At 36.8% G+C, this 12,020-nt stretch overlaps 1 protein-coding gene across 1 annotated transcript; it reads right to left on the bottom strand.

Moving 5' to 3' along the window:
* Positions 1-7,420: 7,420 nt before the first annotated feature.
* Positions 7,421-11,170, bottom strand: LOC116121567 (the record flags this gene model as incomplete). The annotated part of the gene is made up of 13 exons (XM_031407525.1): positions 7,421-7,657; positions 7,802-7,893; positions 8,086-8,172; positions 8,314-8,349; positions 8,451-8,564; positions 8,642-8,709; positions 9,024-9,108; positions 9,197-9,230; positions 9,401-9,468; positions 10,098-10,226; positions 10,295-10,441; positions 10,789-10,872; positions 11,048-11,170. Coding segments are annotated over 13 exons (1,164 nt in total), but the record flags the coding sequence as incomplete, so codon positions are not given.
* Positions 11,171-12,020: the final 850 nt, after the last annotated feature.

Genomic DNA, 12,020 nt, shown 5'->3' with positions numbered 1-12,020 from the left:
AGATCAAGGTTTGTTTTATTGTATTTATAAGTAGTTAAACTCTTTCCTAGTGTATCCAATGTAATCTAATTAGACTATTTTATGTTTATTGTTTAATCTAATGTTTAATTGATTCAATGGTATCTTAGTTTCGTTCATTAATGTTTATTGAGTTGAATAATCACTATTATTGCATGATTGCCTTTGATGTACGGTTGAATAGTTGTATAATTAATGTTAGATTACACGTCACTAGCTAATCTTGAATATCTCTTGATGTTTGATCGTAGTTGATGTTTGATTGTGTTTAATAGTTGATTGATTGACTATATGAGTTGGGGTTAAGCTACACGCTATTAGCTAATCTTAGATTGCTCTGATGAATGATTGATTTATGTCTGTGTGATGCCCTCGACAGATGTGAGTTGGTTTGTGCAATGTTTTAAAAACCAGCCCGGACCAATCGACTGAATCGGTTCGATCGGGACTTGGCCGGTGAGCCGGGCCGGTTGATGCAAAGAACCGGGGATTTTAATTCATCCAGTTCAGCCCGTGGTTGGACCGGAGGCACTATATCGACCCACTGGTCCAACCGTTTTTTTCAATAGACCGAGTTAACTTAAAAAAAAACCCTTTTATTCCCTAAACCCAAATTGTAGCATTTTCACCCAATTTTCAACGTTTCCCTTTGACATTTTCCTCTATGACTCCCATTTGCCCGATTTCGTCTTTTCACCGTCGTTCTCCTCCCAAATTCCAACGATTTTCACCCATTTTGCGCCGTTTCCCTTTGACATTTTGCTTGGAAAATCTTCCACTGTGACTCCTAGTTGCCCAATTTCCTCTCTTCACCGTCGATCTCCTGCTTTTGGTCATCAGCTACAGCTCATCTTCGCCAGGTACCGTCTTCTCTTCCTTTCAATGCTTTCATCTCTCTTTAACTTCTGCATTTCATCTCTCATCGATTTCCTCCTTCAACGACAGCAGCTCATCTTTGGCAGCCTTGTTTTATAAGAGGTGGAGGCTTGCTTTCATCCTCGGCAGCAGCTCATCTTCGTCGTCAGCTCCAGTTCATTTTCTCTGGTCTGTCGATCTCTTCCTTTCTTTTGAGAACTTGACTGAGGTTTGTGTTTTTGGTTCAAAGTAAATGAATGGAGGCGTTGACTATTGATTATGGTTGTGTTTATCTGGATGTCTCTTTTGGCAACAAATGCCGTGGTTTATAAAAAGTTCTGCTATAAGCTTGTATCATAATGCTTTAGAATGCACTTTAGAATGGGCCTTAAGGTAAAAGCAAATAAGAAGCAAACAAACTAATTTGTTTTAACTTCTTCTGCTTATGGGGTCTGTGGCCGTTGTAGTCCCCTCTTTTGTGCCAGATATTTGCTTGGCTAGTGTGTTTTTGGTTGTTGTAATCCCTACTGGTGTGGGCTAGGGTTTTCTGCGTTTTTGGTTTTGCTTGGCTGGTGTGTTAAAAAGCAATTTGAATTTGGTAGCTAGTTTAAATTCAATTAGTTTAAACTTTAAAATGAGAAGTTTTAACTTATGGTTTTCATTTTTTGATGAATTTTTTTGTAGATGGTATTGATGATGTTGATAATGATGATAATGATATGTGACCTGACATATGGTGAATTGAGGATGGATTGAAGAATGAAGATCATTGGGTGAAGAAGACCATGTTTTGCTAAAATGTGTATTAAACTATTAATTATTATGTGATTTCTTTATGAATTTTGTTATTTTGAACCCTAAATCAATTGTAACATGGATTATATTGATGTTACTTTATGTTTTGTTAATGAATTTCTCTCAGGGAACTTAAATTTTGAAATATGTTTTTTTTTTTTCTTGATGTCACTATGCTGATGTCATGGTTGACTCGGTCGGTTGACCTGGTTCAACCGGTCGACCCGGGACCTGGCCAGCTTGCCGGGTTTTGCACCGGGTCGATTTTTAAAACATTGGGTTTGTGTTTGTTTTGGTACTTTTATGCATAATGGGTTTTTGTGATTTAGACTAGGCTACACGCCACTAGCTAGTTTGGATTATGAAAACACTGGGTTGATCTGGTTGGTCACGGCACAACATTACCTTGGTAAGTGTCGACCCTAAGATTTGGATCGATAAACATCGGTTAGATTAATAACATAAAGTAGGATAATTATGGTGAAATTGGATACATAAGACCATTTCTCGTTGTTGATCACTCGTTTAGATATCGTTTTTATCTTAGTTGTTATTTTAGTATTTTTGTTATTCTTATTTGAATTTTAGTTAATTTAGATTTTATTGAATTGTTGGATTTTTTTCTATTATCTCACTTGATTTTATTATTTTAGTTGTTTTTTACACAATATTAGATTAATTGATAGGTCAACTCTCTGTGGGATCGATCCTTACTTGTGCACTTTACTGCAATAACGACTCGTGCACTTGCGGAGGAATTAAAGTTGTTTTTAACCGAACAAGTTGTTGGCGCCATTACCGGGGAGTTAGAGTTATTTGATTTCTTTAATATTTGTGATTTTATTTTTGTAGTTAGATTTTATTTTAGTTTTTTTTTATTATTTTCTAGTTGTTTTGTGTATTTTCGCGTTACACTTTTTCCTTGTTTTGAGTTCTTTTGAATGCAAGGTCGCCGATCATTGGGTGAAGAAGTGCTTCCTTATTTTGACAAGGTAAATTTGATCGGTAAAGAGAGAAGAGAACCTGAAAGTTCAGAAGAATCAAGTGCATCAAATTCAGAATAAGAAAAAGAGATGGCGAATCCACCCCGCCCAATGAAGGAGTATGTGCGTCCTACCATTGGAACGTCACCCTCCTGTATTGTTTTAAGTGCTGCAGCGAGGAATTATGAGTGGAAGAGTATCCAATTTCAGATGCTCCCTTCATTCCATGGGATGGTCACTAAAAATTGACATTTTAGTTGTTTTAAGTATAGGGGTTTGACGAAGAATCCAAAAGTTAAGGGGGGTTGACGTAAGGATTCGAAATGTTTGGGACTAGATTGAAGTGAATAAAAAATATAAGTGTTGAATTGATACTTTACATGTTCGTATTTCACAACGTGACACTCGTTTGTACATGCTGGTGTTGTTATGAACTATATGAGGCACCATATTCGCATACTCACATGAAGGCATGAGATATCATTAAAGGTTGGGAATTTCGGAAATATGATGTGTTGAATATGCGGGTGAGTGTGTAGGGATGTGTTTCGCTTGGAGTGAAAGGGTATGTTTTGTTTGGATTTAAGATAAGCCTCCCATAGTACTCATACCTCTTCAAATATCAGCTAGCCTGTATTTTGTTTCTTAGCCTCCCGAGCGTATCGAGATGGTTTATACTACCGCATGGTGGTAGCTTCCTATCAGGACAGTACGGACGCTTGAGGAGCTCCAGGCAGGATACTATGGGATACCATATCATAACACCCCGATGATAGACTGTGGGTCGAGTATGGTTACCCAGTGATGAATATACCATCATGAGGATAGACTGTGGATGGTACCACCACGAGGACAGACTGTGGGTGGGATATTGATACTTGAAGCCCCAAGGATAGATTGTGGGCGGGATTCTTTTATAAGATACCATATCATGACACCCAAAGTATAGATGGGGGGTCGAGTATGGTTATCTTGTGATGATTTGGCCATCCCGAGGATAGATTGTGGACGATGCCACCGCGAGGATAGGTTGTGGGTGGCCTAGTTGGTTGTCTGTATTAGGGACCTTAGGTACTAGTGTGGTGGTAGTGGTGGTGGTTGTAATAACAGTGTGAAGAGAGTTGGTTAACTACCCAGCAAGAATAGGCTGGGGTGGAAATTGTTAATATCTAGCGGGTATAGGCTGGGGTGGAAATTGTTAATATCTAGCGGGTATAGGCTGGGGTGGAAATTGTGGACACTTGGGAGTATTATTGAGTAAGAGTGGGTTTCGTGTTGGGAAATGCCTACTCAGCTTCGATGGTTGGTGTATCATTTATGTGCATTATCCATTATATATGATCCATGGTATTTGGAAGATTTGTACAAGGATGTTGATTTCCTTGTTGAGCTTGAGTGGGTACAAATTCAGGATTTATCGTGCTTGAAAACTTTATAAGGAAAGTGTGGTTTCACTAAGGAAAATGTTAAGTGTTGCGAGAAATACAAGTGTTTTCTCATGCAAGTTTAGGGTTAAAGTTATTTTCATTTATAAATTATGTAATCTACTCACTAGGCTTCATAGCTCACTATGTAATGTTTTTCCCCTAGTTTGCATATAAGGTACGTGAGGTGCATGCTTAGGGGTGAAAATCGAGTGAAGCTGCTCGCGAGCTACTTGAACTTAACTCGGCATTAGTCGAGTCGAGTTCGAGTAGTTAATTGAATCGAGTTCGATCACAATAGAAATCAACTCGATATGTTCGCAAATATTTCCAAGCTCGATGGTTAAGTTGATAGTTTTTAAAGCAATAGAGGTCATATGTAATTTAAAAGTTATAAAATTCACAAATCCACCCTTGTTAGTTGAGCTCGAAATCGAGTTCGAACTCGAACTCAATTTCAATTAAAATTTGACTAAAACTCGAAAAAAACTCGATTATATGAACTCGAATTCGAAATCGATTTCCAATTTCAAGTACCGAGTTCGAGTTCAAACTTGATTTTTCAGGCTCGATCAGGCTCGAACTCGGTACTGTAACGATCGAGTCAAGTTCGATTTACCAGATACTCGACTCGATTTCACCCCTATACATGCTACATGCTTTTGGTTGGCCCACAGATGCATGTTCGTTGGCATGATGCTTGTACATGTTAGAGCATTCTGATACAATTGTTTCATGTAAACTGTTTTCTAAGATTTACGTTTTTAGAATTATGTTTTGATTTGTACAAATGACATTAAACGTTTTGCAAACTGTTTTAAAAAAAATTCACCCTCCTCTCAGGATCCTAAGTCCCTCAGAGCGCTTGGATCCGACGGGATAGGCAATACTTGAGAGGGGACGTGACACCTCCTACTAGGGGTGTTCAAAAAAATGCAAAAATCTAACCAAACCGAACTTTCGATTATCCGAAAAACCGGGTTGGTTACAGTTCAAAGAAATTAAAAAATAAATTTTCGGTTCGGTTACTGGTTTGGGAGAATATGAAAAATGGTTAATTGAAACTAGTTTTACTAACTGGTTTATTATAAAAAATATTAAATTAAAATATAAAATAAGAAAATTCGATTAATTATAAAAATATTAAATTAAAACCGATTCAAAATAGGTTAACCGATTTTTTGTTTAACTGAAAAACTGATTTTCCCCTTAATTGGTTCAGTTTCAGTTCAAGAAAATTCTTGAACCTAAAAGCCGATTCGGTTCACAAAATCAGTTAACCGTTTTTGAACACCCCTACCTCCTACAGCTGATCTGGGTCCCTCTCCAACAGCTCTAGACTTTACTTATGTTTCCACAGATCCTCACACAGAGTCTTCTCCCTCGGTAGACTCATCCCCTACTCTTCCTGACAATTCTACCGATCACTCAAAACTGGCCCCACGCCGGTCCACACGGTTTACTCGACCGCCCATTGGGACAATTGATTATGTTTGCCCCACTGTTCAGAATGCCTTAGGTGCCCTTTACCCTACTTCCAATTATGTCAATTATGATTGTTCTCTTCTGCCCACTGGATCTGTGTCAGTCAGATCTACGCTGATCAAGAGCCTTCTTAGTATTCAGATGATGTTCCTCATGCACAATGGCAATAAGCCATGGCTGATGAACTCAATGTTCCCCATAATTATACTTGGGACATTATACCTAATCCTTACCATTGGAAACCTATTGGATGTAAATAAGTTTATAAAATTAAGCATTGAGCTGATAGGTCCATTAAATGCTATAAAGCTCATCTGGTTGCCAAAGATTTCACTCAACAGGAAGGATTTGACTACCAATAAACCTTTTTCCCTTTTGCTAAACATGTAATTGTTCGAGCATTCTTATCTGGTGCTGCTATTTGTGATTGGTCCCTCCACCAGATAGATGTCCATAATGCCTTTTCTCCATGACGACCTTCATGAGGAGATTTACATGGATCTCCCATCAAGACTTCTCTGCTAGGGGGAGAGTACCGTATGTCGGCTGCAAAATTCCCTTTACAACCTAAAGCAAACATCTTGTCAATGGAATACAAAAATCATAGAAAAGAATGACTATGCTCTTTTCTCATGGCGCGAAGGTACATCATTTATTGCTCTAATCATTTACGTAGATGATATCCTCATTATAAGGAATGATGACCCGCCATTCGAGCTCTGAAATAACATCTCAACAGACATTTCCGAGTAAAGGATTTGGGAGAGCCAAAATACTTCTTGGGAATTGAAATCGCAAGGTCTCCAACTGACATATCCCTTAGCCAAAGAAAATATGTTCTTATGCTAGTATTAGATTCTAGATTGTTTGCATGTAAACCAAGCATGATTCTGGTAGAGGAGAACACCAAAGTCACAAGTCAACAATATGATGAAGAAGTGCCATCTTCAGAAATTGATCATTCATTAAAAAATCTGGCCATCTATCAAAGACTTGTGGGGAGACTGATATGTCTCACCATGGCACGGGTAGATATAAGTTATGCTATTCACATCCTAAGCCAATTCATGCATGGACCAAAGGAATCCCATATGGAGGCAACAACTAAAGTGCTCAAATATCTGAAAGGTTGCTCAGGTCTAGGACTTCTTCTACCAAGATACATAGGTATAATAGCCATTTGTGACTCATACTGGGGTACATGCCTAATGACAAGGAAATCACTAATTAGTTACTATATAAAGCTTGGGGGATCCTTAATTTCCTGGAAGACAAAGAGACAGTCAACAATATCATTATCTTCAGCAGAGGCTGAATACAAAGCTATGGCAAAAACCAAATGTGAGATCGTCTGGATTCTTGGGTTACTAAAGGATTTGGAGATACAAACAGGCAAACCCGTCATCTTACATGTGATAACAAAGCTGTCAATGACATTGCGGCAAATCTTGTATTCCATGAAAGGACAAAGCATATCGAAATTGATTGTCACTTTGTCCAAGACAAAATTCAAGAAGGGGTTATCAAGACTATACATATCCAAACTTCAGAGCAATCAGCAGACGTTTTTACAAAGTTATTGTGTAGTCGACAACATTCATATTTGCTTCACAAGCTTAGAGTTTTTGACATCTACAAACCACCAGCTTGAGAGGGAGTAATGCAATGTGGAATGAATGGCAAGACTACTGGAATTATGCATCCTATAATCAAGCAAATTGAAAGATATACAAGAGTCAGCAATTGATTTTATTCAATTATTGTGTAATTATAGCTTTGATAACTTTCCTAAATCGTTCTTTATTTTTTTGTATAAATTGAACACTTTGTAATACAAAACATACAAGACAACATACAGATTCAATTGAGTCGTCTTCTTCTATTCTGGCACTCTTCAGCAACACAAGTTGCTTCTTTTGCCCTTCTTGCTTAGATTCTGACAGTGAGGACTATAGAAAGCTAATACTCTTGTTGTTTTTCAGTGATCTTTAAATGGCTCCTCACAGTTTGTAATCCATACCTGCTCCATATTTCCATGCCTCAAGATGCCGCTTCCACTCATACTTCATCCTAGAAGGCAATGCACTCAACAATGACCTTGCAGGAAATGCAATAAGTTTTAGTCTAGGAGATAACGTGGAAGAGTACACTGAAAAGCGTATATATAACTCGTAAAACAGATTAAGTAGTACAGAATCAGGAGATATCTGTCACAGATTTACAAGATAATCCTACCGTTACCTTATCAACGGGTCTGCAAAGGTTGATAGAAACGTATAGTAACCAAGCATGAAAAAATGTCCAGACCAGTCAACGAGCACAGGGATACCAACCTGAAAACAAGCAAATACATTTGACCATGAGTGACACTACCTTTGTCGTTGAAGGCAATAGGATCACGCAAGAAGAAAGCATACTAGCCAACAACAACCAGTTTGAGATTGATGCTCAATTGTGTTCAGTTTTAAATAAGAGAATAATGCAGATTAAGTTGTGCCACAACAGGATCTTCAATCATTAATTACCTGCTTGAATATTGATGGAAGAATTTGAGGTTTACTTAGCATTACCAGGCCTAAGGTCTTGGCAAGAGGCCCAAACTTTATAACATCCTGTGACAATATAGAAATTTTTAGGAAGTCAGCATCATTATTATATTTGATTGAGTTCGTTTATATTGCAATTAGGTTGTCAGTTAAACCAATCGAGTCAATTGATGTTGAAAAATCCAGCCAAAGTACAAGGGAAATAACCTGAAGAAATGGTCTTAGCACTGGATCACCCAATCTCTAGAGAAGAGAAATGAAAATTAATTGGGCATTTCAAGAAAAAGGACATAACACAAGTTATAGAACTCACGAAGTTCTGTATTTTCCCCAACATAACGTACCTGCATACTCTGGAAATTGACATAAAGAAGCTCATTGATAAAATCTGGTGAAATATTAGACTGCTGCTTTGCTGACATTGCACGTTGAAATAGCCATGAAGCGCTTAAGTTAGGCTGCACTACACAAATTTAGTTAAAATATTTTAACAGAATCCCCTTAACCATACAGTCAGAAAATACAAGTCACCAACCATGTATGGATTCAGTAGGGACAAGCTGTATGAGTCAACAAAATCTCCACTGATTGCCTCGTATATTCCTGTACTCAAAAAAAGAAGAAACATATATATCAGTAATTTTCTGTGACAACTTTCAAAAATTATATATAGGGTTTAAAAGTTAAATAACATGCGAAATAAATCAATGTGGTTTTACACAATATTTCCATGAACAAGTCCATCGTGTTGAATACATTACAAATATGAGAAGAAAAATAAAGGAAAATAAATAACAGTAGAGCAAAAAGAACCTACATATTCAAAGTGATTACATTGATTTCAAGCTCCATGATTCACAGTCCTTGTGAATCAGCAAAATGGTATAATGCCATAGTAACTGCTATAAAGTACATACCTGTTGATAATCTCCCAAGGTGCCGAGTCAAACTCCCAAAACCACCAAATGAAACAGGTGATTGTATGCCACTAGCATCACCAAACTGCAGGGAATAAAACTGTTACAGTGGCCATCCATTTCTTACGTGCCATAAACAATTGGATGCTTTATAAGTGTGTAGCATAAACCACCTGTATGACTCGATTAAAAGCAGCTGGCAATGGACTGTCAAGCCAATTCTCCCCCGTTAAGAAAATAAGATGTTAGATTTAAAGAACATTCAGTTGCCCAACATATGCAACTCAAGAATTATAAGACTGTTTTCTGCATTTATTGAGGAGATAATGGAAATCACGTATGAAGACCTCAGACCACTTAATGCAATGTATCATTACCTGTCTCGATAGGTAGGGAAAATTCCATATACAACTCTTAGTATCTCCAGATTGTCAAGAGACACTCCCTACAAGTAAAAGGTTGGACATCATCCATTATTATTATCTGAGAGCGTTAAAAAGGAAGAAAAGGAGAGAAAGAAAATAGTAGATTGTTGTTTCTGGAAGAAGAATAAATTTATAACTTGCTTATAGCCTCAAATTCAACCGAGAAGGCAGGCAGAAAAATAAGGGAATAAGTGAGAATGGGTAATAAATAAAAGATAAATTAACGATTACTCCTATACAACAACTTAGGCAAAAGAGAAAATATGAATTTGAACAATTTTTTCATCAATTTATGAAAAAAATAAACAAGTTTCGAATATACTAAAAAGCCCCAAAATCTAGTTAGGTAGAGTTCTCCTTGAACGGAAAACTATCAAATAACATAAACACCCACACCAATAACTAACAAAAATGGACGGTCATTATAGTCTTTCTGCAAAACTTAAAGAACAATCTTTTCTTTTCTCCTCCTTCTTTCTCTTCTCCGTCTTTCCCCTTTCCATGGTATGTTTTAAAACTTCTATACCTTGTTTATGATTTAAAAAAGGTTGTCCTTCAGTTGATAATATGCCTAACCAAATGTTAACTGGATATTTAGCCTGGGAAAAAGTAGCATTTGCAAAATTCTTGACTACAGAAGAAAATTAACCTGATATTCTGGCATCAAATCCCAATAGTCTTCTAACAGTTCTTCCAGTTTTGGGGATCCCAGTTGAGGATCAATATAAGTGAACATATAAGTAGTGCGATCGGTGGGACCAGAGCCAGATGGAAATGCCTGAAATTATTGTCAAAAGAGGAAACAAAATTGTGGAAAATTAAGGATAAACTTTAAAAATTGAATACCTCCCAGAATAATTGTACTTCTGAATCTCCAACTTTCTTCACAGACGAACTGCTACAAATGACATCACTTGTCAAGTTATCCTTAAAACCACGAGCACAAGATCCAACAACAAGGCATACACCATCGGGCTTCCTACCGCGTCTTATCTATAAATGAAAAGACACTGAACTGAGATTTCAAAGGTAGTTCCAGCCTGCTTGTGGGCATGACCTAGTTTTTTAGGATGGGCAACGTATGAATTTTGATACTTGACTTTCTACATCTAAGCATGAAGTTTTTCCACTCATTTGTTCCTTCTTGTTTCAACCATTACCTTCACTAGGATAAACCTAAATTAGTAATCTGTGCATGTATATACAAAAATGAAAAAGAAAGAAAACTCAATCTTGCGTAGTATTGCTCCCTGTCAACTGTATGCAATATGCTTGATTCTGAAAGGATACTGCAACACTCTATGTGAGAGTACAATTATGTATAAGAAAGGGAACCAGACCTGTTTCACCACAGGGGAAAAGTTCCCCATTGCATCAATGATGAGACGGGATGACAGGACGTTATCCTCAACAAGTTGAATGACCTGTGAAGAAAGAAGCATTCATGTAAACTGATAGTTAATTAGAAGAGGTATTTTATACAGAGTGAATATGAATTGTTACATCTTTTGTAGGTATCCAGTAGACTGATTTAGTGAATCCAGTCAAACTCTATGGTAGGAGAAAATATTACCAATTTGCGAGTGTCAATAAACTCACCGCTGCATCTTCATATATGCAAATGTTGGAGGCACTTCTACGCTCAAAGATAACCCCGCCAAGGGAAAGAAAACGTTTCTTGACAATCTCTATAAGCTTTACAGGTCTGAAATGAAAGTCAAATTAGGTTATTTGTTGCAGAGCAAGGATCATTTTCTCAGTCATGGACAAAACTTAATTTCCAAACAGCTTACAGAATATAAAAGTGCGTTACGTCTACATGTCAACAAAATTATACAGAAGATTATGGAAATAAAATAAATTTTAACATACAGAATCAGATTTGAACTTATAAACTCTCAAGGAGGAACCTTATCACACAACATAATCCTTTGCTTTTTTCAAACCAATTATCTTCTCAAAAACCAGATCAATAACATAGAATTACAGAATCTGATGCTTTCTTCATGACAAAATAAACCCCTCAAACCAAGTATGGAAATATTTTATTAGCATTAACTCAAAAGTTCTCTGATCCATTCTTCGGATTTCTAAGCCCTCTGAGGGCATTCTTCAACTAAGTTACAGCCTGATGCAGATACTATGCATATAATTCTTATCAGAGAAATCACTGACAACAGTTCTGTTTTGAGCTAATATACATTATGATTTCGACATATGGAATAGTGTTCCTATACATCAGATGAGGTCATTTAAAACAAAGGTAAGAAACATGTAAACATAAATATTTTGATTAACGTGTTTGGTATAGTAGCCATTACCAACTGACAGAACCCATAATAACTCCTAACTGTTATGGATATATATGCACACAGATTTTGGCGGATGGGAGAGGCAAGTTTGATGAATTTCAAATCTAACATTTTACAATGAATATCATCGTCTATAGTTAGAGTAAAATGCACATTGAATTTCTTTCAGAGCATCAACATATGAAATCAAAATTAATATAACCCACAATTAAATATTCCTTGTGCTTTTTTACCATTATCGGAAAATACACAATGGAAAG

This window comes from Pistacia vera, unplaced genomic scaffold (assembly GCF_008641045.1).
Source record: "Pistacia vera cultivar Batoury unplaced genomic scaffold, PisVer_v2 Contig994, whole genome shotgun sequence".
Taxonomy (NCBI): Eukaryota; Viridiplantae; Streptophyta; class Magnoliopsida; order Sapindales; family Anacardiaceae; genus Pistacia; species Pistacia vera.
The sequence above is the reverse complement of the archived record's forward strand: the minus strand, read 5'-3'. Positions and strand labels throughout refer to the sequence as shown.